The 27,411-nt window shown below is 40.1% G+C and overlaps 2 protein-coding genes across 3 annotated transcripts; one reads left to right on the top strand and one right to left on the bottom strand.

Moving 5' to 3' along the window:
• Positions 1-318: 318 nt before the first annotated feature.
• Positions 319-13,161, bottom strand: LOC144654858 (uncharacterized). 2 transcript variants are annotated; one of them, XM_078515085.1, is made up of 5 exons: positions 12,951-13,161; positions 6,150-7,120; positions 5,180-5,669; positions 4,200-4,396; positions 319-2,415 (listed from the first exon to the last, which is right to left on the bottom strand). In XM_078515085.1, the coding sequence occupies exons 2-5, from the start codon at positions 7,097-7,099 to the stop codon at positions 1,626-1,628; spliced, it is 2,427 nt and encodes an 808-aa protein (XP_078371211.1). In that variant the 5' UTR covers positions 7,100-7,120; positions 12,951-13,161; the 3' UTR covers positions 319-1,625. The 2 variants fall into 2 exon arrangements, with proteins under 2 accessions (XP_078371211.1, XP_078371212.1); XM_078515086.1 differs by lacking the exon at positions 12,951-13,161 and adding an exon at positions 11,133-11,247.
• A 974-nt stretch (positions 13,162-14,135) lies between these two features.
• On the top strand, positions 14,136-24,399 carry LOC144654873 (JNK1/MAPK8-associated membrane protein-like). The gene is made up of 8 exons (XM_078515107.1): positions 14,136-14,390; positions 15,265-15,338; positions 16,976-17,136; positions 17,558-17,637; positions 18,862-18,982; positions 19,953-20,122; positions 21,099-21,175; positions 22,048-24,399. The coding sequence occupies exons 1-8, from the start codon at positions 14,315-14,317 to the stop codon at positions 22,246-22,248; spliced, it is 960 nt and encodes a 319-aa protein (XP_078371233.1). The 5' UTR covers positions 14,136-14,314; the 3' UTR covers positions 22,249-24,399.
• The last annotated feature ends 3,012 nt before the right edge of the window (positions 24,400-27,411 follow it).

Here is a 27,411-nt window from a genome sequence, read left to right as displayed (position 1 = left end):
TCAGTTTCAAGTACTGGTTTTCAGTGGCCCACCCCTGACCAGTTATGTGACAAAATTGGGGTGCCCCCCCCCCCCAACCAAAATCAATATAATTTTTGTACTGTTGTAGATGTTCCCCCCGGAAAATTTAGATTTTTAGAAACTCAGATAATACTATTTTTGGCATTCTGGTAGAATATTTGTACCATTTTAGATGTAGTCTCTGCAGTTTAAAGAGATAATAATAGTTGATGGTTTTGAGTTTATGATGTCAGGTACTTAGCAAAGCTGGGGGGTTTAGGTGGATGTTCCCCCAGGGAAATTTAGAGTTTTAGAACCTCAGAAATGCTGTTTTAGGCGTGATCGTGGTCTATCGGTGAATACAATAATACTAGAAAATACTAGAGAACTAAAAAAGTTCTTGGACTTGTTATTTGAGTGTTTAATGAAAGGAGTTTAAAAATACTTTGAACTTTCAGGCGTTTTAATTGTAAAATTTTATTTTGTTTTACTAAATCTTTATAACATACTCAAAGCATATTTTGAATTTTAAAGATACAACGTCATATAAAGAAACGTCCAATACTCATGTTACATCTTAGTCACATGACGGCTCCACTGAAAACCGATTTTTTTGCGATTTGGATTCCCTCGTTAAATATTATTATTATTCGTATTATTATTACTTGAGTAATTAATTGAGTAATTAAGATATATTTTTAAATATTCATTGATTAAAACTATTATTATTATAACAGGAGCCCATGTATTATAATTATTATTTCCAGTTTTTAAGAGGGATTCCGCTGATGGTTCGAGCAATGAGTGCGAAAATTAAATACCAAAAATCTACTCATAGCACGGCAACATTTTGTATACTATTTAAAAGATCTTATCGAAATTCATTTGTCTTAGTGACCCCGTAATTAAATTCTAAAGCATTCTCAAGAAAATTAAAGTAAAACCTCGTAAAATGTTAAAAACACGCGCCATTTTGTTTTGAACTGGCGCGAAACGTCCGTTTTAACTGAAATATTGACAACTTCAAATCCATTTTTCTCTCGCGGGGTCAGCTTGAGTGCTTAATTTTTGGCAGGTTTTTGTTAGCTGTACTTAAACTGTTACCATGCTAAGAGGCCTTTTTGGTAACTTTATTTTTGCCTGTATTGCTCGAATGTTGGGCGAAAACAATCTTAAATCTCTTCGTTCCGTTTGTAATTTGTGTTTTTAGTGCTAACTATAAGGAGACCATAGCGGTAATGGCGACAATGCTTGCGGTTACTATGGAAACTATGGTAACTATGGTAACAATGACAACTATGGTAACTGAACTACTGAAGTAACTGTGTGGTATCTATAGTAACTTAAGTAACTATAGTTACAGTTGTAACTATTGTAACCACAGTAAATATGGCAATTGCAGTAACTATGGTAACTTTTAAAAAATATGATAACTATGCTTGTATGTGGACTTCACGCCAACCCTCAAAAACGCTACTCAAAAATGCTACATCTAAAAAATTTACCCTTATACTCGAGCTAACTTTACTTCTTAAGAAAGACGTGATAATCTAGTGAAGGGTGTTATACAATTGTACTAGTATATGCACCGTTTTTCGTCAATAAACTTTGACAAGTGGATTGTATTACACGACATTTCCGAGGTTAATGGCCGCTCTGTCAGTCAGGAATTCCTCAGCACCGGATTGCACGCATGCGCGATATCCCTCGCGATGATAAGCTGTGTAGAGAGACGGCGTAAAGAACTGGTTGGCGGTTGAAGTACTCGGGAAACCCAAGCAAAGTTTCCCAGAAATCCAGCGAAGAACATTTGAACTTGAATGACAACCTTCACAGCAGCAGAACGTCAGCCGGTCAACCTCCTCTGTCCGAAGAATGGGACCAGGACCCCATTCTTTCGTGTCCAGTTCCTCTCCGGTGTCGCGGGTGTACTGGCCCCAAGTTGTCTCCATGTCCGGTGGAGGTTTCTCTCCGTTGTCAGGGTGACGAGGAGCAATGATCATTATCTTGCCTTTGCCGACCTCCAAGTAACCCCCTCTCGGATTCTTTTCGTAATACCGAACCTTAAATCGATAATGTCTCGGCTGGTGGCCCCTCGGGACGTCCACGTACTTCTTCCTCATCTCCTCTATGACGTCACGACCCTTCGATCCGACGAACTCACAGTGCAGTTCACTCCTTGCTTGATCCAATGACCTCAGGATGTGTTTGGAGTAATCTTCGTCGTTTCTGATGAAGCTTCCATCGACGATGAGAATTCTCTTGAGTCTTTTTTTCAGCAGAGGCAGCAAACCAAATTTCTCCAGGCGCCCGGCGTCGCTGAGAGACAACAGCGCTGGGGGACTGGGACCAACGTTGTCGACTTGAAAAACCTCTCGTAAAAATCGTATGTGGTACAGATGAACGTGGCACCATCTGCATAGAAAAGAAAAAAGGAAAAAAGAAAATGAAGTGTGTGTACGAAAAAGCCAAGACGACTAAGGGCGCGTTCGTTTGGGATCAATTCGGCATAAGAATAATTTTAATTGGAATAATGCGAGTTAGCGTTCGTTTGGCTGCTAGGCTTTTGTACATTATGCTTTTGTTTCCCCACTAAAATGCTCCACCTTAATGCTCCATTTTTCCCACTAAAATGTTCGGTCTCGCCCAAAAAAGTCACTAAAATGCTCGGATAATGCTCATTATTCCACTGGTTTTTAACATGGTGTTAACTGTTAGCACTTACAAGAACTTGCAAGGGTTATTAGTAACAACAACAACGTATACAAGTTCATAAATACAGCCAAAAAATAATCCTCGAAATCATCTACAAGGCTATAAGTACAGAAAGTAGTTTTACTATCTCTCGAAAGTTATTTGTAGTTGAATTTTTGAGTTTTAGTCTTCATGTTCTCTAAAAAAAATAATTTCTTTTTTATTTTCTCGGTAAAAAAAAATTTCCGGGAAAATGCCACTAAAATGCTCGAATAATGCTCAATGCTTTTGCTTTACTAAAATGCTCGAAAAATGCTAGCATAATGTACAAAAGCCTATTCACTGCTCTTCCTATTCCGGAATAGTCGGATTTCCATATATTCCGGAATAGATTCTTATGCCAGAATATTTCCAAACGGATCCCCCCCTCTCCCTTAAGACAACTGCGGTAAAATTTAGAAGGGAAGGAAGGAAAGACAACCAGGGTCACGCAGTATTAAATCAAAATAGCCTTCAATACAACTCGTCACGCATTCCCCCAACACGAACGTTCGTGGAAAGGAAGCATTTCGTGACGATCCCAAAGACAGTCTGTAAAGAATGCTGCGGTCAAACACACTGCGAGTAAGAAAATTTAGCAAAATGAAAATCACTGCTGCTGCCAAGTTGAAATATTTATCTCAAATTTGTGAAATCCTCTTCTTTCAAACAAAAGCGTAAAATTAATTTGGACAGTTTTAGAAATCAACAAACTACAGTCAACTCTCTCTTAACGGACACCTCTTTAAGACGAACACCTGGTGTTGGTCCCTGCCGTTTTTCAGTCATTTTACTGTAACTAAACTCCCTATAAGACAGACACCTCTCTAAGACGGACAGTTAAAGCCGGTCCCGACGGTGTCCGTTTTAGAGAGAGTTGACTGTAATGGGATTTGGAGCTTGCAATATAATTAGCACTGAAATAATAAGATAAAAGAACATTAAACGTAAACGACTGCATGGATGTATGACGGACGATATCATAAAGGGACTCCGTATTTACAACCGTTATAAAATTACAGCAAGAAACTATTTGAGGCATTGTTACAAAACGTTTAGCAAACGAGTACTGCAATACAGTACTGCGCGGTGCGCCTTTGCCACTTTGACTTAATTTTGATTTTTTTTGACGACTTTGTGACGAATTTCATGTGATCTGGCCAAACAAAGTGCAAAAAAGAACTGTGAGAGGCAGCGTCGGCAATAGTCCAGTTCTGGGCTCTTTCTGGAAAATTTTCGACAATTGTCAATCCTGTCTCTCTCACTTCTTGAATTTTGATTGGCCAGTTGAAAGAGAAGCCATCAAAAAGCTGTCACCTGGCAACGGTGTGGGCGAGCACTGTAACACTACTACTGAAACGCATCATTAATTGCTGCGCCCGCGAGAATGATTTGCGGAAGGTGAAAATTGAGAAATTGCTCGCAAACAAAACAAAACTCGAAAGCGAAACAATTTGGGATCTTACCTGGCAAATTTGTCAAGGAACCATGGCGGTTCACCACCAGTTGGCATGATAGCGATGGCGAAAAATACCACCACATATGCCACAAACACAGCGACTGCGTAACCCTCGGCTTGCTTCATGTTCCAGTGAGATAACGAGATGACAGCAAGAAATATTACAGGGAAGGCTGCGATACTCTGGATCAAAACTGATAAAATCTGAAACAAAAATGAAACTAGTACATCATGGAAAAGAAATGGAACCTCGTGGTTATAAATGCTTCAGTCTGGCGGCTCTTTCGTGGGTTTATTTCGACCACATTTTGTAACAGTCTGAACATGATAGAAGGCTAAAAGAAAGCATTCATTGGAACATTTCCCAGTTTCTGACTATTGGTAAAATTGTAATCTGATTGGCTACATGCCACTGTCGATTGATAGAAGGCCCTAGGAGCGAGCGCGCAGGGTTTTTAAGGTATTATGCTGAAAAGTATTAAGCAAAGCTGTCAATATGTCAGTGTTTTCGATAGCCAGTGGATTATACTCAGACAATTTTATCGACTTTGAACGACATTGTTACTGAATGTGCAAAGATCTTCACTGTTTTCTTGCTCGACTGTCGAGCTACCATCTTGAAAAAGCGGGATGAGGGGAAATGGAGGAACCATCCATTTCCTTAATTTTTTCTTTGTTGTCGTCGCCGCGACAGTCGTCACCATTATCGATCGACGTCGTTGTCATCATCATCATCATTAGCGACCCTTAGATCGGAGTACGAGTACGTCGACTTTTCAAGCCTAGTGCTTATGCTTTCGATTATCACATTTCACACCAATCTCGTATCGACAGTCTACTTTTCAACTGGTCAGTATCAGGAAGAGTGAGGGCTCTGTGAAGGTAACTGGGAAGGTAACAATATATAGACCTACATAGGCGTATAACTGCAAACAATTTTCTGATAAGATCATGTTTATTATTTTAAGAATTTCCATTGTTTCTTACCTTTGTAACTATTCCTTGCTTAACGCACCCGAATGAATCATGAGGATTGCTTCTGATACCTTTCCTGAGAGTCAGTCCCAAGAGAATCTGGAGATCTCTGAATGGTTCTTCTTGCTCAGGACTTATCGCCATCACGGCAGCAGACGTTACCATGGCATCCGCCTGATTGACGTTGCATGGCAACAGTGTATCTTCTACACCAGGCTCTCCCGGCTGGTGATCGATTCGTTCATTTTCAGTCGGTGACAGAGCCATGACGCTGTAGGAAGGTTCCTTCAAGGTCTGTTTCTTGCGCCAGTAGTCAACTGCTACGTTGCTGATGTATTGTGGCTGGACTTGCTCAAGGTCAGACATGATTAGAGGGTGCTTAGCAGGATCGTGCTGGTGGCGGCAACAAGAGAGGATTGGAAAGAAGTCTCGGCATCTGATCCCTTTGCAGCCAAACGATCCAACACTCTCCTTTGTAAAGAACGCTCTCTGAAGCCTCCACCTGAAAATCAAGAAAACCCCATGTGAAAATTAATATTATGCCTCTCCTCCCGAGGTACGCAGTATCTTTGCACGCGAAAAAGGTTTTTCAGGGCGTCTTTATTTAATTTGACGAATCAAAATCTCAGAGCGTTGGGGTGAAGATGGCATGGCAACACAGTACACTCGAATTCTGAGATTTTATTTGGTCTGATTTTGAAACGGAAGCAATCTGAACGTTGACAATGATAAACCAAACATTTATCAAACACCTCTCGACTATACACTTAGGGCGTTCAGGTAGTCTCGCTGTATTCATTTATTTGTATAAACGAGCCGCCAGTAACAAACACACTTTCATCATCATCATCATCATTACGACCCTTGGGAAAGGGCGCTTTAGAAATATCATCATCATCATCATCATCATCATCATCATCAACAATAATAGCACGATGCAACGACACCGATAGTGTGAGCTTGTTAAGTTAAAGTCACTTACTTGTAATAGGTGAAAATTGCCGTCATACTGAACATGCCAAAATAAGGACTCAACCAGATGAAGCCTCCAGAAATTAACAAGAGTTTGTAGAAAAGGTGATCCTCGTAAGCGATACCAATCACCTTGGTCTGGTACACTCTCCACTTCACCACGAAGGCGTAAAAGTAGAACACAAGTGCAAGGGAAGCTTTCCTTCTCAAGGGTGGGAATCCAAGCCAGAAGAAGATACTTAGAACGATCACCATGGTGTTAAGCCAGGAGGGAAGTACCTCAACAAACTGTTGAATTACCCACGGCATAAATGTGAACATAAACGTCGCTCCAGTTAGAACTTGGAAGAATCGAGCAATGGAGCGGAATCTTATCGGAGCAACAACCTTGATGCAGTAGAACATGATGGATGCAATGGACAGCAGCACGAACAGAACGCATTGCTCTCGCACTTCCGGGTCACTGATGGCAAATTCTGCCTTACAGTGCCGTTCTGTAGCAGAGCTGTTAGCGACACTTCCGGTCGAATTCAGGGGCACGTCAATGCACACGAAGCCTTCACGCATAATATCACCAAACACGTAGTCGATGACGTAAGCAGCCGTGAACGCTCCAACACTGTACATGACACAAGGGCTGACAAAGTTGACTGTGATGAGCAGTAAAACAAGAATTATGGTCTCCACGATGCCTTGAAAGGGCCGTTCCCAGTTGCAAACGTAGCCAACTCTGCTGCGCATGTACTCAAAGAACTCTTTATGCCATTTGTGGTCATCTTGTTGATTGTGTCGGTATTTCCAATCCAAGTAAGCAGCCGCTACATAATTTCCGCCAGATACACAGCTTACGTAGTCGATTTTGACGCCCCGGTGGAGAAGCCTTCTCAACACGCCGGAACTTAAGGCGGCTGATCGAATCCCGCCACCAGAGCACGCAAGGCCGATCCTCTCCTCAGGCATAATGTGATGATTCTGTTAGTCCTTGAAAAGCAACAGAACAATTTGGATTACTTTTCCTTTACTAAATATAAAACGAGTACTTGATGTCAATCTACGATCAAGCCGTATTTGTTCAGCGCTCTTCGCGCTCTCGTTACGTTACAGGAGCGTGGGAAAATTCCCCAGCTCCCTCTATGAGACACGCCTGTAGCTGTAGAGATTTGCATATTGACATATCGCTTCCGATTGTTCTATAAACAATAGAAAGTGATTTTGCTTGCGTCCATCCTCTTCCCCAGGCCAACGCGTATTTTTTTAAATGACATGACGTAGTGGCCCTGGTAACGGTAAAAAATATGATTTGTTTGATTGGCTGATAAAAACTGCATGCGTAATTAGGTAAAAAAACGAAACGCTTCTACGCAATTTTGGTTATACTTCCGGTCATCGAAACAATTGAAGATGCAGCGGAAAGTTTAAAAATGTTACCGGAAAAAGACCGAATAACACTGGGAGTTTGTTGGAATAACGTATTCACGAAGCAGACCTTCGTTTATGAACGAATGACAAGTACATCTCTTGCAAGGTGTAACTCGATTGTACTTTTTATTGCATTAAAAATATTGCAAACATTTGCACCATCAACTTAGCTTATACAAGATATACACACTAAATGGAGTTCATGAATACATGAAGATTTTGAAATTCAATGTGATATTTCTTACCGCTGCTCAATAGAATGATACCTCGTCGATCAGCGGCTTTTTTGGTTCTGAATTTTCTACAATACCTCCGCATGGCCATAAATAAATTTCACAGTATCATCAACCGTCGGAATGTTATCAGCTGATGATATCCACGACTCCATCTACACTAAGGGCCTGTTTACAAGGAGGCGGGTAACCCTAGCACATAGGGTTACCCTAGCACCTAGGGTTACCCTAGCGCTCCCACATTTCTTCTTTTTTTCATCGACGTGTTTACAAGGCGCTAGGGTTACCCTAGCAGCTAGGGTGCTAGGGTTACCCTAGCTGCTAGGGTAACCCTAGCGCCTTGTAAACGCTCTGCTAGGGATAACTCGCCTACCCCGGGACAACTTTATTTTGGCTCCAAAAAGCTAAATATGTTTAAAAATACCGACAAAAACAGCGAATTGTGACCAAGAAACATCGTGTTCATTCACAATTTGTCGTATTTTTGCAATGGAACGGAATTATTTTCGAATAACAGTTTCTAACGACAAAATTTTACAAGGTTAACTGAAGCGTAACCGGTTTAAGTTGACCCGGGTAAGTAGGGTTACCCTACCTGCGAATTTTGCTTGTAAACCCGGGCTATCTTCTAACCCTCTTGCTAGGGTAACCCTAGCACCTAGGGTTACCCTACCTGCTTGTAAACAGGCCCTAACTCCAATTCTTCTGGATTCTAACTTTTCTATCTGCCGTCAGATAATGTTGCGTGTAGAGACGACACAACAACATCAACATATCTATCAGCCATGAAATTCAATGAGTTTCAAACGAATCCAATTGTGTAAGTTAAAATATCAACGACTTGAATTCTCGCTTTCTTCACGTCTCAGTCAGCCCCAGCCTTCCACTTTCTTTTACTGAGCAGGCGCAGACGAACATTTATGCAGAGGGCATGCGCTACCGGATGTCGTGGATTTTACGACATCCGGTAGTCAGTGTTTCCAGAGCCCTTCGTTTCGCCGACCACGTGACCAAAAGAAACGGAGGCTCTGGGAACGAGAATGGCTTGCGTCATAACTTGTACATGCGCCGTACCGTGAAACTGTCCCTTAAACAAAACATGTGCAATACTTGGCAACGCTGAAAACAACTTCCCCGATTTTCTGTAAATGTGTCCCATAGAGGGAATGCATGATGGGGGTTATTTCAAGTGCGCACTCCTGAGTACCGCAAAAAATGGGCAAAAACCCGATCTCGTTCCCAGAGTCCAGCGATCGGGAAACGGGAAACGTAGACTCTAGGAACGAGATTGGCTAAAACCAGGGACAAAATATCTTAAAAAAATCGTATGCGCGAGATACGAGATTACGCTTTTCACGCTGTTGAAAAAATCAGTGGTTAAGTGTGAATTGGGCCAAAGTGACCCGTATGCGTCAGAGCGCATCCCAGTTCCTGTAGCGTTAAAGGGACTTTTGTCTACTGATTTAATTAAGTTTTGCCAAATACTACCTATGAAATATAGTGAAGAATTTACTTCTATGGATCTTTAACAAAACCATAGCTTCATTACAAACAAATGTCTCCCGGGCGTCAAAATTAAAAGTACAGTAACAAACAAACAAGGTTAACTTTGTAAATCGTTCAGCCTGACAATTCTTCGATTTTTCTATCAATACCACTCTTTATATTTGGTGTGTTTTTTTACTATTTTTATATATATTGCTCTCAATTTGGTGGCCAGTTTTTTATGTCTAAATTTGGCTAAAATCGCTGACTCTGTTCATTTATTCGACTAGAAGTATTTCTTCTACTCCCCGTGGATGAGATAACGTGAGTCCATCACAGGGTTATTCCCAGCATTAAGTTCGTCCGTACCCATTTCTGCGGCAGTGCACACAGCGGTCAAACGCAGCGCGCGTGCGCAGTTCATGTGTAATTGCCGCCAAAATTTTCCATACAAAGTCTTAAATTTTCCGTAAACTTTTGCTTTAAAGCCAAAAGTTAACGCCGTCCCTGGAAAGTTAAGGTTTATACGCCGCTTATGGATTGGAAATTTGATAATTCATCTCCACTGAGTGTCCCAGCTTGAACTGTTCTTTCACCGTACTATTTCTTTAACAATTTCTTGCAAAAGATTGCCCACTTTCGAGTCAAAAGTTCGAGGCGGCAAAGACCGGATGTGACGTCAACTTTTGCGTTTGACCGCTGTGAAGCGGCAGTGGTATTTTGCAAACGCAAAATGCAGAATGCAGAATGATGGTCAGCGGTTTGCTTGTGGTTAGCTTTTATTTGTTGGCATCTTATCTCATTTGTTGTTTAGCAGTACACTTTCGCCGTTCCGTCATTCTGCCATTCCATCATTCTGCGTTTTGGAGGGGGACGTGCATGGGGGTTTGCGGTGTTGCTAATTTATGCGGTGTTGCGACGAATAATTTCCCATCTTGCGGTGTTGCAGTGATCTCAAACCCTACGGTATGCGATTTTTGTGTTTTTAAGCCTACGGTGTTCGGTGAAACAAAAGTATTAGCGGTGTTAGGGAACTAAATTTATCTTCATTAGCCCGTCCTTTTTTGTTAAAAGCACGTACCATGTGTTTAATGTGTAACAAAATACAGTAAAATACGCTTAAGCCGTTGTCAATGATAAGTAATTTGACTATACTTCGGTGACGGTGTTTCGCCAAATTTTCTTGCGGTGAGGGGTCTTTGTGAATTTTTTTGCGGTGTTGCGATGTTTAGGGTCCCCCCCCCCATGTCCCCCTCCGTTCTGCATTCTGCGTTCTGCAAAAAACCTCTGCCGCCATTTCTGCGTGTGTCAACATTCCTGAATGTTCAAGTCACCATATTTTTAGTTAGGGAGTTTTCCCGTTGCTGTGTCACGCTGCCAGACAACCAAACGAAGTGTTTCTTGTCGTTATCAGTAAGCTTTGAAGTAAAAAATAAATAAAGCGATGCACGAACTGTACAGCCAGACAATTCAATTTCAGACAATTCCCATTATTTGTTTAATTTTGAAAGTAATATTTCTTCACTGATAAAAACTTATAACAACCACTCTCAGGCAGGGATACAGTGAATGAGACATCAAACAAGAAGTTCCAAAATAGAATGACCTATCTTATTACATGTAAAAATATACGGAATATCGCCTGATCCCGGGATCCGATGTTGTCTGATATAAACCATTACTGACTCGGCCTACGGCCTATTGTAGTCGCTAATTCAGGCGATATTTCGCGCGATTTCGCACTCATTTGTACTCTACTGAGTAGATTTGGACAATAAAGAAAATTTTTAAATGGCGATTCCTGATCCTGAATATAACTACAAATACACAGTGTTGAATGGCAGAATTTAACTTACCGGACTTTTCACTCGTGCACAGCTAATCACTGACAGACTGACTTCCAATTTGAAAACTAAAAGTATGCTGAAATGACTGAAATGCAGACCGGCTTTGCTTTACATCACACTTCCCTAACCTCGCTCCGACGGATAATGAATGCGAGGCTGGTACTTCCTGTATTTCTTCCCTAATCAATGACGTCATAAAATAAAAACTTTCCGGACATGTGGATTTTATGTATTTTCACTTTTCCCCTTTAAACTGAGTCCGTGGTATACTTGCCCATGTACGTTTCTTGCGACTTCTCACTTGATGAGATAATCAGCATGTAATCGAAAAGTCAAATGGTTCAAAGACAACTGATCAACGTGTACTTCCCTTCACGGAAAGTCCGGAAAAGGCGTTTTGTATAAACTAAACCTTCCACCGGAAATGAACTCGGACCTGGCAAACAATTGACAAACAAAGCAAAACTGAAAGTTACTTAAACATGCTGAGACCCAATACCAAAGTCACGTTGATGAAATCTTTTGTATTCCTTTTTACGCAGACTTTCGTTTTAATAAGTTCCGTCACCAAAGCGAGTCACAAAGAAAAGAAATATTGCGTGACGACCTGCGGATAAATATCTTTGACAGTCACTGACAACGTGATTAGTGCGTGACTAAAAAGAATTAACAAAGAAATACAATTCACGCAATGCAACGGAAGCAGGCTTCGCCCTGGTCTGTCCCTCTTTGCAGAAGAATAATATTCTACTGTACTTATACTGGTCTATTGAATTAGCAACAAAATACTTAATTTATAACCGACATCTCTCAAATAAAAATGCAATAACCTGAATAAAGAAAACACTCCCTACAGCTTTTGTTGTTCACCATTTGCGCGCAATGAACCCGGGGGGGGGGGGGGGGCACTCCCATACATGAGCTATATAGGTATGTGCCGCTGTGAAGGGTATGGTTTTCAAGCGTTTAGTCTGGGATAGGGTATGAAATCAGAGAGTTTTGGTCTGAAGGGTAGCATTTGCCGGGAAACCGATCGACGGTATGACGAATATAGTCCAGCTCGGAGAGAAGAGGCTTTCCAAACGTAAATAAAATCATCGCGGCATCGTTGTTCACAGGTGGTTTTCCATTAAAACACTGATAATGATACAGTTCTAACAAAATGCAAGTCTGGGATAGGGTAGGGATTTTCGTGTCTGTCTAGTATAGGGTTGCAAAAATCAGCTGAACATGGTCTGGTATAGGGCAAGGGCTTCAAATTCCCAGCGGCACACCCCCACCCAACAAGTACCGGGTGCCCCCCCCCCCCCCCCCCCCCGGGGCAATGGAGCTCATTGAAAGTGAAAGACCACAGATTAACATTTTGCAGTGAAGCTAAAAACACCTTTATCAAAGCGCACATAAGGTAACTGTATTTAGTATAAAAGACTTAGGCCGAACACTTCGGAAATCAGGATCCGGAATTTGGAAATGCCAAGAGAAAACTGAATTAATTATCAACAACATGTGTGATGCCGTAATAATAAATGAAGACAATTAACAGCTAATCATCAGATCAGATGGCGCCGTTGGACAACTCGAAGGCGGTATGGGAACGCACATTATCCGAGTGCACCAGTACCTCTCTAGACATTTCTAAATTGTGACGCGAGGTGTTATAATATTATTGGTGTCAGTTCTCTCGTGCATATACACTGGCGGTCATGATAAAAGCACGTAACAAAAAGTACAAAGAACAAGACGCAGAGGAGTTTGATGGCAATAGTAGCATGGAATTACAAATTGAGGAGTGCAAAACTATAAAGCAGAGTCGCTATAAACTGTTACCTGTTGCCCGTCAGTGTAACATTCGCTTTGAACAGCTTTGAAGGTCCTGCCCAGCTTGTAATGGAGCTAATGTGAAGAAATCTGATCCAGCTATTATTGTTTGAAACAATCTCTCGCCTTCTATTTCCAACTTGTATTAAAATACTGATAGCGCTTCCACATGCTTCGCTTGATGTAGACAATGCGACAAAATGCTGATTGGTCGGTTTTGCTGCGGAATTTATCTAATCATGTTTGTTTGATTGCGGTTCAGTAATCATTGTCATTGTCCGGTCAAGTAGGGTGACCTCTGCAGTCTGTTTAGTGACGTTGTGCACACACTAGTTCCAGGCCACCGGGCCTTTGGGAAGAGATCATGCAGATCATGCACGCGCAAGGGCTCCACTAGCCTGCGCTCTTCCGGCCCCTGGATGAAAAGTAGGGAGGCAGGTAGACTTGTATGGACTTGCCTACAAGTCGAGCTCAAGAAAAAGTCTAGAAGGAGGGGCACGTTCGTAGGTTTTCCACCAGACTCATTGCAGAGAAGACTAGACTGTTTACAGCCCTCTATTTTCCCGTGTTTTTTTTTCGATATTTTTTCGTGTTTTTTAATTTTTCGATCGATGAGCGCGCGGTGAGAACGGCTAGAGAACTGGACGCCAGCGCAAAACGGAAGAAGCAAGGGGAGAGGCTGTGGACAGTCTAATAGAAGACCAAGGGGACTAAGGCTCCGCAGAAGTCTTGAAATACTTTGCAAGAGGTCAATCTGCAACTTGGCTTCCTTTTCCTTTGCGACATATTGCTTTCTCTCCCTATTATGTATGACCTATTATGTAAGAAGGAAGAGCGTCAACAGGGGTTTTAACGTAATTCCCGCAACCACTGAGGGGTGAGGAAAGGGGAAAATTTTGTAGACTGCGAGCAGTCAGATTTTGCTCCTGAATTGCTACGCACGACCGAAAGAGTTGAAATTAAGAGACTGTTCGCAGCCTAGAGGAGGGGTAGCCTTTTTCTTCCCCGCTCGTCTTTTCCGCGCTCGCACGCTTTTTTCGCTCTTCCCCACGAACCAAGAGCCTGGAACAGGCTAGAGGAGGGGCGACAGTCCACCAACACATGCAGAATGTGAAAGAAAATTCACGTGTGTTTACATAACGCGGGCGACCCGGGCCACTTATCCCTTCCAAAACAGGCTCGGCTACAAAGCATTCAAGATGGCGACGTGCTGAATTTTGGATCACTTGCATCCGCTGTCTAATTTCCGCTTCAGAATCTCAGAAGGACATTTTAAATCGTTCTAAAAGTCAACAAAGTGTAATAGCGACGTTTGGTATAGCAAGTTGTACGCGAGCAGCTGCTGAAGATGTAGTTTCAAGCATTTTTTTAGCATGAGCGATAAACGTCTGCTGTCTTCTCTTCTTGTGGTGTTTACCTGGTTTTCGTCGTTACAAAGGAACACAAACGGTAAGAAATGGGAAAGAACAGGCAATTGAAATATTCCAAAAGTAATAACTTAATAAGTAATTATCAAGTGAATTTTTAGCTTTTAACAGGCAAATTGCTTGTGTTTCGATTCCTTAATTAAAGGAATATAGTTTTGGTTTGTCACACTGTCTATAAGACGAGGAAATTTCGATGCTATTTTTGTTTTACAGCATGCTGCATAGCCACTGAAAGCTTCAAAAATTCTTTGTACTGCTTAGGCAGCTACATTTTCAACTTACATGTAGTTTATAATTAAGTGGCAGGGTATTCTGCTGTTAATCATTATTTTGCCTTGTTTACACAAAAAATATGTTTCACTGATACAACTTAATTTTGCAATTTTGGATGACAATATTTTGTGATACTTACCGGCAAATCTTAAGCAAATTTGTTTAGAATTTCTTTAATTATGGAAAAACATTATACTTTAGATTATCCCAAATTTGGGGGTTTGTGTGTCATCATAGTTACATGAATCTTTTAAAAATAATGAGCAGTACAAACATCATAACAAAATTTGTACTTTCACAATTTTAAATTGAAACAAAACTTAACTGTAAACAGTTCTTAGCCCCCATGTTTAGGGCTCAAAATAACAGCCGGTCAATGGAAAAATGTCCAGTCAAGATGACAATTTGTCCATATTACATGTATATTTTGCTTTGGATTTTACCACAAACACCTGCAGATAAAGCTAGATAAGCCAAAAAGCAAGAGATAGTGGTAGTTAAAATTTGCTATTTTCAGTGTTTTGCCTGGTCAGAAATGACACATGACTGAGCTGAAATCTAAACATTATTTTGTGCCCTGATGCTTAATATTATTTAACCATGCATAATGCTGTCATATTCAGGTGCATCTGAGTCATGTCCTGGTCAATACTGTGGAAGGATTATTGAAGACAATGGGAAAATTGGAGATTGTGGGGTAAGTACAAGTATCTAATAAAGATGTATTTTTCAACAATGACACAAGCATGGGAGAAAGAAAATTTCTGAGTCCCCGACGGGAATCGAACCCATGGCCTTCCAGATACCGGTTGGGCGCTCTAACCAACTGAGCTACGAGACTCGTGGTGAGCTGGGCCATTTACTAGGTTGATATGTGACACGCGTCCTGCATACTGCTAGGATCAGCAATGTCGAAATCATCAAGTTTGTAGTAAATAATGAAGATATAAATTTTAATGTGACAAATATAATAAAGATCAAGTGTTTAACATGACACAAGCATGGAACAAAGAAAAATTCTGAGTCCCCAACGGGAATCACCCATGGCCTCCCAGATCTGGTGGCCACTCCCTGAGCTACGAGAGACTCGTTGTGGCTGGGCCATTTTACTAGGTTGATAAGTGCAATTGCATCTGCTAGGATCAGCAATGTCCAATTCACCAAGTGTGTAGTAAATAATAAAGATGGTAATTTTTTCTTTATCCCATGCTCGTGGCATTGTTGAAAAATACATTTTCATTGTTTTTATTTTATTGTTTTTATTGTTTATCACCGAGCTCAAAATTTACCATCTTTATAATGATTTTATAATATTAATGTCTTATTTTCAATGTACATGTAGCTTTTTTGATGTAATTAGACAGGTTCATATAATTAGAAGCCTTTTTATGATGGTTACTTTTGGTACTATTTTTAAACATTTTTGAGTAAACACCCTAATTAACCGGCATGCATTTAATACACTTGTCTGTTAGTTTCTTCCATGTATCATGAAAGAAATTCTTGACACCACTTTGGCAAACTCACAGAGATTACCCTGGTAGTGACTACAAGATTGGTCAATTTCCTTCTCCATTAGACACATCCTCATTCCACATGTATACCAGATAAGGATCCTTTTGGTCAAAACTGTTTTTTGAGTATGTGCTGAATAATCATTTTTGATTGCCAACCTGTGTGATTTGAGTGTTAGTCTGTGAGTCATAGCCTGTCAAATTGGAACTGGCCGCAGGTTGGTTTTCTGGGGCAGACCAAATTTGCCCTTGGAATGAGAATGAGTATGACGCCTATAGAAAATTTTACAGGGCAAAAATAAAGAACCAATTAAAATTTAATCTGGAATTGTATCCAATTTAGACTTTGAGTGAAATTTGACTCACCTGTAGCTGTAGGAATTTTCCCCTAGTGACCATCTTGTTGTTAATTCTGTTCATAATATAATGCCATGAGTTGACTTGTGGCATGAAGTCAAAAAAGTGATTTGAAAGCAAGTTAGAAAATATTCTGTAATAAAAGTATTCAAAAATGTGTGGTTCTCAAAAATTGTCCATACTCCCCCCACAAAAGGGATTGGAAATTCCTGGGGGGAAGAAGGGGAATCAAAGGCCAAAACTTTAAGAAAAATGTATGAAGGTTAATTGGAATTTCCAGAGGGGTTGGGGTGGGTGGTCCTTATGAAAAGTCCCTTCTCTTGGGGAGGTATGGATAATTCATGAAACAACACAATCTATACAAACTTTGTTATGGGAACCTTACTTTATTGTGTATTAGACAAGTATAGCCTTGAAGTAATAGCACCGTCAACATAACACAAGAAATAAATACTTATTTCAGGCTTGCCCAAGAGGTTATGGTACCAATGGTACAGTCTGTCTGGAGTGCTCATCATCTCCTGATTTGTATGACTGGTTATATCTGGGGTTTATGGCATTGTTGTCGCTGATATTTCATTGGTTCTTTATTGACTTCTTTGCTAAACGGGCCGAAAGAAAATGGTATGTATTGAATTGGAAATTTTGTTCAGTAAAATTTTTGTGGCGTGTTTGTACTGTACTTTAACATGTTTTTTTAATTTTAACTTGAAAAGTTCGTAATTTCTTATTTTGAGTTGCACCCTTATTAGCATGTCTTTATGCTATGGTTTAAATTTATCATTTTATTTTAAATTTGTCAACCCGGTTTGATTTTTTTATGAATATGAGAAAAAGGAAATAAAAATAAAACTGGTTTGAAAAATTTTAAACCAAAGATAAATTTAAACTACAACATTTTATTGAAAATCAAATGTCACCAATTGGCATTTTACTTGATTTGTCTCCACTGAGAACAATATAATCAAGATTATCTAGCCATCTGTTTATTTGCGGAGTCCAATTATTTTATTGTGAATTTTTGTCAATGTTATTTCTTTTGCAGTATATTTGTTCTTTGTCTGAGTGCTTTTGTTGAAAGTGCCTTAGCCGCCATATTTTCTCTTCTTGCAAGCAAACCTCGTGGTAAGTTTAGGGCATCTACATATACAGTGTAATAAGGAATACAAATATATATTATCTAAGTATGTGTTTTGGTAAGGCCCATGGTATCATTCTCCACAACAAGAATGCGAAATTAAGTTGATATAAGCAAAATCTAACAAAAAACAAATAATTATGTACAGAGTAACATCAAAAAACAATATTGTAAGATTATTTGCAAAAACATCTGGCTGCTACCCTACGAACATGATCACAAAATTCTTTGAATTTTTTGCGACAGCATTCTTGACTATGTATTTGTACCTTGCGGTTCAAATCACCCTGCAAGCAGAGCCCTTTCTTTTCCACTGATATGCTTAACAAGAAAGGGCTCTGCAAGAATCGTGTCAAATCTTTGTTGAGCATGTGCGAGGTTTAGGCGATGCTTGCGCGTTTAGCTTGCGAGAGGACCACGTACTCTTAGCATGCGCGCGCGTAATGCCGTTTCGGATCGTACACGACAGTGTGAACAAAGTGTTTGTTATACAAGTTCTTTTCTTCAAAAAGCGTCTGGGTTCCTTCGGTAAAAACATGTCAAGCACCGCTTGAGGTCGTATTAGTGACTTTATGGAAGAAATGTGTGATTTTAACCGTGAATTTTTTTCTTGGTTTGCGAAAAAAACAAGATCTTAAATGATCCAGACTAAACGTGCGCACAAACAGTAGCAGATGGCAAGAGCAATCGTCAGCTCTAGTGCTTTCGAGAGCGTACTGTGGGCTCCCTCTTGGTCATCAGGTTTTCCAAAAAATAATGCCTGCACAGCAAAAACCAGTTTAATCTGGGCTGACCAGCTGGCCCAAACTTTGGGGCTGCGGCGACTTCAAAGAAATGACACGATTTACGCAGAGCCTCATTCTACTTCCCAAATCTCAACCGCAGGGAAGTTAAAAGAGGCTCTGCTCGCAGGGTGGGTTCAATTTTACCCTTTTGGGTTTTTCCTTTTTTGCTGGTGTATGGTAATATTGTAACTAAGCAAGTAGAGTCTTAATTTAACAAGGGAAGCACTAAATATATGATAACGAATATAAAACAAAGGAAAATATCAGATTGTACCAAGGGTAAAATTGAACCACAACATTTTGCAAGCTTTTATCATGTCCAGAGATATAAGTCCAGAAATAGAGGCATTCATTGGCTCAATGATAGGCAGCATACATTCAGAATCATTTCCAAAGATCATTAGTTTATTATCTTCTGACATTTAGGAAGCCTAAGTTTGACATCCTGCAAGTCGAAGGAAATTGCAGACTGGTACACAATATTCTTTAATCCCAAGCCTGATTATGTCAACACTCTTCACTGCACACAAGAGGCTGTTTATCCTCTGTAAGTTACCTTACACTGTACTTTTTTAAAAATGCTGGTACATATTGTACATAGTAGATTTTGGTAGATTATTTTAGGGTTCTTGTAGGGTTTATTCTTCACCATATGGCTTATTAATTATCAGGACCCAGTCATTTCAAAGCTCGATGACACAATCATTAATAGTATGAAGCGACTAGGAGTATTTCTACTTCCCCCTGGATTGGATGCTAGTCCACTACAGGGCTACCCCCCTCCCCCAGGGTAAACGTTGGTACTCATTAATTTATACACCTGGGTGGACATTCTCGTCCCCATAGCCCTTTGGTTTCTCTTAGCCGGCTGAGCCTTGGCCCGAGAAAATGAAGGGCTCTGGGGACAGAGAATTTCCAGTCCTAGATTCTAGGACTTCCGGTCTTCATGTATGCAGTCAATGACGTTTCAAAATAATGTATGAGAGAGTCGTTATGTTTTTGACTTCCGTTTAGGAATTCTTTGTTCCAAACAGCCAATCAAAAATATTCGAATTAATTCAAAAATCCTATGTCCCCATAGCCCTCCGTTTTCTCGTGCCAAGCCGGCTAAGAGAAATGAAAGGGCTATGGGGACGAGAATGCTGGGTGGATGGAAGCGGGTTCCAATTTGAAGAGTAAAGTGTCTTGCCCAAACACTCAACACAATGACCCTGGCTGAGGCTTGAGCCCAGACTGCTCGATCCAGAGTCCAGAGTCCATTAGGCCACTGCGCCTCCCACTACTGATGGTAGTTAGAAATTATTGCTAGACTCATGGGAAACAAAAGCTTGCTACCATCAAAAGCATGGAATAAATGCAGATAGCTACCCTTTCCGAAGGAAAAGCGAAAAACAAAACAGGAAACTACAGTAGGTGACTGATGCAGTTCAAATACAGTGCATTCTCTGTTTCCATATAATTCATGAGCTTGCATTGTCTATCTTGATCACTTTCTGTGTGGCTCTCTCTCACATCAGGTACACCATAGTGCTTATGTATTATGCACTCTCTGTTGGGCTCCTGTTTTTGTTCCGGCCCATCATTTCGCACCAGTTCTGTGGCGGTCAGGGACGTGCCTCCACCTATGCTGCTCTGTATTTCCTGCCATGCCTTGCAGTGCTTCATGCTCTGTTTGGTGGTCTCATTTGTAAGTACTTCATTTTTCATAACGTAAAGTACTCGTATTTACTCGAATAAGCGCCGCGGCGCTTATTAAATTTTTCACGCCTCAAGTGCGGCGCGTATTCGAGGGCGGCGCTTATTTGAGGGCGGCGCTTATTTAAAACTTGGACGCCATAGATCTGATCTTTTACAGTAATTGAAAATTGCATCCTTTGATTGTCAGCCTTCGTCTCTTGCTGAGAAGAAGTAGCGCTAGCTGTCTTAGCAAAGTTCACAGCCTTTACAACATTTACAGAGCTGCGTATTGCAGAATGTTGGATAGAGAACTAATGGGCGAGCCGTAAATCAACATTGAACTGCAAAACATCGGTTTTGATGAAAAAAAAATGTCCAGTTTGTTTTAGAGTTGCGTTGTAGTGCTGTTACTAGTTTAACGGAATTCCTCAAATAAGCGTCACATCGGGACTGCGGCGCTTATTCGGGGGCGGCGCTTATTATCTTTTTTGTCCCAAATGCGGCGCTTATTCGAGGGCGGCGCTTATTCGGGGGCGGCGCTTATTTGAGTAAATATGGTACTCATGTGTTTTTAAAAGAAAAAGGCTGAAAATTATTTCCCTAAAAGGATTTTTAACTAGATATATTTCAGTAGAGTTTATTGACAATTGAACAATCGTAAATGCAATGTTGCACACCATGCAGCACTCATAATTATTAGAAACTGAAAGAAGTGAATGTAAAGTAATCCAGGAATTTCTTTCTGAGCGTTGGCCCTATAAAGGAAATCAGAGACCACATGAGGCAGAGAAAATTCTTTGACGTCGGTGGAAGTCGAACCCACAGCCTCTGGATTAGATGACTGTTACTCTATCAACTGAGTTACAACTTGTAAAAAGAAACAAGGATGATAAAGATACACGAAAAATTCGAAAAGACTAAGGTTAGATACAATGATGGAGGCGCTTTCTAAAGTTCCTCAGTTTTGTGTTCTTTTTTTTTTCCAGATTATTCCTACCCCTATGCAACATTAGTTATTTCTGTGTTGAGCACTGCCACGGTCCTGGCCAAAAACAAAGTGACGGTGAGTATTTTAGTCAAAGGTGATTTCCAGTCCATACTGCGCAGTCTCGGGGTTTGTTTTCATCTTTGCTTGATGCGATACACTTCGGTAATAGCGTACAAGAAGCGTTTTTGTCCGCCATTACGGGTCGTTTCGTTCGGGAATGCACGATGAGCTAAAATGTCGGCTTGGTTTTTCTACTCGTTGTTACTGTTTTGCAAGTTTATCTGGCGTTAATAATGAAGAAAAAGGTAAGTTTTTCCCGGAATATTTATTTCGGCGAATACACATTCCTTCGTGTGAAGCTTATATAACATTGAATGCGCAGGATGCACAGTACGGACTGGAAATAAACTTAAATTTGCTTTAACACGGTGTCACCTGATGTTAAACTGTTGTATTGCTGCAACGTGTTTCCTGACACTGCACAATATACGGGGGGGAGAGAATCCCATATAAGGGCTATACGGGTATGTGCCGCTCAAAAGGATACTCTTTTTGCCTCTCTGACTCAGGAACAGGGTATAAAAATCACTCTTTTGACTCTGGAACAGGGTCGATTTTTTCCCAGAATCCTGATTAAACTCGATCGAGTTTAGCTATGAAACTCCGCTCCTCTCATCGCTTTATCTCCGAGCCACAGACGAATTCAAGTGAGCGCATTGTGATATACGCTTGTGTTCTTATATCTATCTACATATATTTCCATTGTGGATATTGTCTGGAACGGGGTACCTATTTTGCAATGTTTGTCTGGAACAGAGTCGCAAATTCAGCTTTTTTTCTCTGTAACACGTCCAGAGTCCCAGGGACTCAGCGGCACACCCCCGTAGTAAATTTTAGGGAGTACCCCCGGATAATATCTGACATGTTTTCTTTTGTCTTGTTTTTAGCATGTCCGCCAGTTGATCAGAAGTAAACGTCACGTGACCATCATCATGGCTCACTGGCTGGCGCATGCGTATGGGATCTTGGCAGTCACGCAGCTTAGTAACCCTCCAATACATGGACCGATGTTCACGTTGGTGCTGGCTCCGGTTTTGTTCTTTTTGTTGACACATTCTTTTACTGAGCCAAGCAAATTTAAGCCTTGAAGAAAAAAAAAAACAGCCTAGTTCATAAAATTTGCTTCGTCACGCAAGTGACGTGACGCTTTCAGAGGAGCCGCTTGATTATCCAAGTAAAATCTGCGATTTGAATCCAAAGAGGGCGGCTTTGGCGCATAGCGGTCAAACGCAAAAACTCGACCCCAATTGCCCTTTTTGTTGCCTTGAACGACTTTGGTCCGTAATGTGTACATAATTTGTAAAAATACAGTGACAAAACAACAAGATACAACACGGAAAAACTAGTGGATGACGATAATTAAATTATTTTGTACATTTTCAGTAAAGTAGAAGTAACGTAAAGCAACTTATGTGGTGCCGTGTACGTGAAAATAAAATCTCAGCCGATAGGAGGCTGACCAGTTGGCTATTTACAAAGCGTAGAGGAGATCGATAAGGGACCACCCAAAACATAAATCCTGCTATTAGTACAGTATTGAAAGGGGTTTGTTTGAACCAGGGACCTCCGGTTTACAATAATAGACTAGCGTAACAAGTCGAGCGTTCTAACCACAAAACTACGCCGACTCTTCGCCGTTCAAAGCTTACGTTTCGATGTACTTTACTTAACCTTCAAGGTGCAGTTTTTGAAAATAAGAATTTGGTACAATCATTGCTATGGTAACGTAGTAAAAGCCAAAACTATGGTCATATGCGATCACTTTGGTGTAGTTAGTTAAAAATCGAATTAGTATTTTTTTCCTCGTGTTCACAAACTTAGGCTCTTGGCTATCATTATGATAATTTTGTTTTGTTTTGTTTTCTTTTCCGTTCTAGCTGCCTTCTCGTTGACTTTATTGTTACTTATTTTTGCAAGAACTTAATTTCGCGATAATGGAACGGGCATATTTCGCGGGACTTAAATTTCGCGATTTGGCCAAAAAATTTAAGAAAAGAAACTAAATTTCGCGAAAATTGTCAAAATTGGTTTAAATTAAGTCTCAAGATTGGCTCAACTGACTTTAATTTTCCACAGCAATAGTTGCCAATGACACTGAACAAAACCATTTAACAAAACGAAACTTAAAACAGTTTAACATGTTCCATTTTACGAAAGTAGAGCTAGTTTGACGACTGTACCAAGATAATTATGTAGTAACCTGACGGCAACGTTGATTAATCAGATTAATCATAACGAATTATATAGAAGGGTATATTTTTCGCGAGAACCTTTTTTCGCGGGTCTTTAATTTTGCGATTTTTCGAAATACGCGAAAATTAAGTCCCGCGAAAAATAAGTAACAATAAAATTCACACAATCGATTTGGCGTTCTAAAATCTACTTACTAAGGGAAGAGTATGTTTAGCAAATTATCTTGTGTTTGCTTTTATAAGTTAGGACGCTTAGTTTTTGTTTAATAATTAACAATTAGACTTCCTGCCTAAGTTTTCTTTGAGCGACAGCCAACTCAACTGTAGCCTGCCTGCAAACGCATACGCATTTCCGGCTGTCGAAGAGAAGCGACAGCCGGAAATACGTCTGCGTTCGCAGACTTTAACTTTTAAGAAAACTAGGTCTTGTAGTTTAATTGTTAATTAATAAATTGCAGTCCAAAACCTACAATTTTATATATTTTCAAAAGCCAAAAAAGCAAGAATAATTTTCCCTTTTAAAAACAACGCCTGCACGAACGCGTCAGCGAAGTGAAAACAATGGGAAAACCAATCAGATTCACGGATTTCCAGCAGAACACGCTACGTGCCTGGTAATAGTATTATAGTAAGTAAAAACACTGATGCGGATATGCAGTAACGGGTTAAAATAGCACACTTATGATGTATGATTCTAAAAATAGGTTGAATTGAAGTATCATGTAAAAGTATATAAATGAGCGGCGCTCAGCTTACGATTCACAAGGAGTCGAAGCGAGCAGTGTGTTGAGAAGCGCATTCAAGAGGCTGTGTGAATTTACTGTGTTGAGGAAGGACTAGAGGCTGTGTGACAAGACATAAAGTAATTGTATATAATAATTCAAGACTGCTTCGATTCGAGAATAAATCTGTCTGTTGCTAATACCAGACATCTTAAGTTCTGTCCACAAGCTACCTGCTTCTTTACCATTCACGTTACCTTGGGGATTTTGCATTTGGAATATACACAAAGCGCAAATAAAAATGTACATACACACTTTTAACTTGCGTAAGGTAAGAAATCACTTTTCACGTTACAAAACAAAAGAAATTGAGAAAGAAAATCTCGGTTTCAATGTTATTTCAAAAACCCACACGCCATTTCTTCCAATAACTCTACACATTTTTAAAAAAAAAAAACCCAAAAAACATTTAATGAAGCTGAGAAATAAGCCACCAGAAGGTTTTGGGGTATAATTAACTTGATTGTAAAACAATTGTTATTTTCTGATCATTTTATCAGGGGATTTTGTCCAGATGTACCACTTACTTGTCAAAAATCGGAAAAGAATTTTATAGCACACTCTATAAAATAGAATGTGGAAAATTGATATATTTTTTTCAATTTGCGCGCGTTGGATTTGTGAGCCATGAGGCGAAAATTTACATATTGAAATCTCAGTCGCCACTATTGTTGTGTTTCATACAGCATTTCACTCTATTTGTGTAAGCTCTGACACCGGATGTGTGTACACCTAATTGCAATAACGTTGTCATAGAAAAAAGTAAAAAAGAAGAAAGGTAAATAGGAATTAATTAGCTTAGTTTCATAACTGGTAGCATTTAGAGAAATTTCACGAGTTTTATCTGCACTTTTTAAGTCCACATTTTTATGCTGTAACAAGATTAATTGATTTATTCGTATTTTGAAGCATTTTGAGGCCATTTGTACAAATAAATTCCATGCACGCGCTTAATTAATTTCTATTTGACTTTTTCCTTTTTTCTATGACAACCTTATTGCAATTAGGTGTATGTACTGTATCAGGAAGTGTCTCGAATAAATCTTGTAACCACATCACGCTAGAGAGAACTTGAAAAACTCAATTTTGTTCAATCCACGTGACAAAGCGGCCATGTTGGGGGTCAAAACAATAAAATAAATTTTCGCAACATTTGTATGATAAAAAAGTTAAATTCCCAGTGGAGGGAAACGCTTTGTTCCTGTCCCCCAACATGGCCGCCGTGACGTCAGTTGCAAGCCAGCAATAGGCGTAACAAGAAATTTCACGGATAAGTGAATACAAGTAAGGTCTACTTTTCAAGTTGAACGTATAAATATAAACAGATATAAATTTCATCAGCGCACCCGCTGGATCTAGATAATAAGTCGAAATCAAGCTTTGCAATAATAATTCAACGCAAAACACGAACTAAATGAACAGTCAGTTACCCCTGGCCACTTTCTACAAGCTGCATACTTCAAAAGTGATGAGAAATTATAAATTCAACCTATAAGTGTCAAATTGTTAATGCTGAAGTTCATTGGGTACAAGCATAAGCATAAGCTCATAGAAAGAACGAAAACTTATTCTGTCCTCACGTGGCAAGCATAAGCACACAAAGCATCTTCTCTATCAAGTGCTTATGTAAGGACAGCATATAATGAGTATCCGCTTATGCATGTATTATGCTAATTGTGCTTGTGCTTATGCTCGTGCTTGTCTTGCCTTGCCTTGCCTTGTCTTGTCTTGTCTTGCCTCTGTCTTGCCTCGTCTTGTACGTACAGTTAATGTATTGTCTTCTCGTGCCGTGTCGTGTCTTGTGGTGTCGTACCTTGTTTCTACCTTGCCCACCCCTGCCGTGGCGTGCCGTGTGATGTTTTGCCTTATCGGGACCGGAAAGATACGGGGCATGACTTAAACAATTTTCTTATTTCTTCCTTCAATTCGGGCGCAACATGCCTTAAATGTGACTATTGAGGAGATGGTTGAGATTGTGGCGGATCTAGGGAGGGGCCTCCACCTAATTTTTAGACCAAACTGAGGCCAAGAAACTAAAGGCCAAAAAAAATTATTTTCGAGAGCGAGACCCTTCTTATTCTAGGGTTTGGATTATCGGGGCCCCCCACTTGCCTGGAGGTCTGAATCCGCCATTGGTTAAGTATAGCTAAATAATTAAAACCAACCCTCGTGAATAGAGCAACTGTTTTCTTTTCAAGTGCGTTTTGCACGGGGCGACCAGTTTTTTCTTTACCATTTTGACAACTTAAGACAAAGCATGCAACCCTTTTCAAAGAACACGTGTCGCATGTAAAAGGTCACGTTCGATATTTTTATTTTGGGAACGTTACAAAGTTTCTATTTTTAAAACATCGTATATTTTTCCAATTTTATTGTATCACAAATTCAGCTGCAAATTGCACACGTAAAATCGTTCCACAGTACCTCATACAAGCAAGTTAATCCTTCCTTTAAAGGTTCTAGACAACTAAATAATTCAATATTTAAAGAAAAGAAAGTCTAGTTTAGCTTTAAGGATTGAAGAGTTTGGTTATTTCCGAATAGAATTGATCTCAAAATCACGAATTGGAAAATAATAATCTAATAAACAGCCTGTCCGGAAAAGGAGTGGTCCTTGCGCGGATGCGTGTTTCAGTTGAGTGCGTTCTGTTTCAATTCGTGTTGCATGTAACTGTTGTCGAATTGATGACCTAAAACAAACAGTAATGCATAGCTTGTGGAAATTAAATATAAAATTGTACAAATTGGACTAATTTAAAGTTTTTTAAACGTTTTAATAACGTTTTCTTGTACTCGTCATTTGCAAAAGATGCCGCTGGTATAATACGAAAAAGGCGGATTTTTTGTTATATTTATATACTCATTTTCTAGTAAAACTGGTAAGGGAATGTTGAAAACTTGGCATTTTATTTTTGGGTTTGTACGCATCCAAGTCCTGGACTGGCCTTCGTTGAGTTGTGTTCTTGGACCAGACTTGTTTTACGGTGCCGCTACCCACCCAGGTGTACCCATATAGACAGGCGAAATATTGGGTCGTCCTCGTTGATAAAACGAAGCTGGGCGATAGAGCTTAGCTTGCTTCCAAGGGTAGTAGTCTCTAATCGGCTCCTTGTGCCTTCATGTTGAAAAATCCAGAGTTATTTGCCAGCCTGCTAGGCCTTTAAATTTAGGCCCACTGACCGAAAATATGAATAATTTGCTTCAGTCTCTACTTAAAGATGTAAATAAATATAAAGTTGGAGATTCCTGTAATGTTTCCGTCCACGCGACTTTGTTT

This window comes from Oculina patagonica, chromosome 5 (genome assembly GCF_052425735.1).
Source record: "Oculina patagonica isolate OP01 chromosome 5, crgOcupat, whole genome shotgun sequence".
NCBI classification, from domain to species: domain Eukaryota; kingdom Metazoa; phylum Cnidaria; class Anthozoa; order Scleractinia; family Oculinidae; genus Oculina; species Oculina patagonica.
This window is presented reverse-complemented; position numbering and strand designations above follow the sequence as displayed.

Bases quoted from the DNA above. Each gene is read 5' to 3' on its own strand.
- LOC144654873 (XM_078515107.1), top strand. From the start codon at position 14,315: ATGAGCGATAAACGTCTGCTGTCTTCTCTTCTTGTGGTGTTTACCTGG. The intron at 15,339-16,975 runs GTAAGTACAAGT...TACTTATTTCAG, and splicing joins GGAAAATTGGAGATTGTGGG to GCTTGCCCAAGAGGTTATGG. The intron at 18,983-19,952 runs GTAAGTTACCTT...CTCTCACATCAG, and splicing joins CAAGAGGCTGTTTATCCTCT to GTACACCATAGTGCTTATGT.
- LOC144654858 (XM_078515085.1), bottom strand. From the start codon at position 7,099: ATGCCTGAGGAGAGGATCGGCCTTGCGTGCTCTGGTGGCGGGATTCGA. The intron at 4,397-5,179 runs GTAAGAAACAAT...TTTTTGTTTCAG, and splicing joins AGCAAGGAATAGTTACAAAG to ATTTTATCAGTTTTGATCCA. The intron at 2,416-4,199 runs GTAAGATCCCAA...TTTTCTATGCAG, and splicing joins TTCCTTGACAAATTTGCCAG to ATGGTGCCACGTTCATCTGT.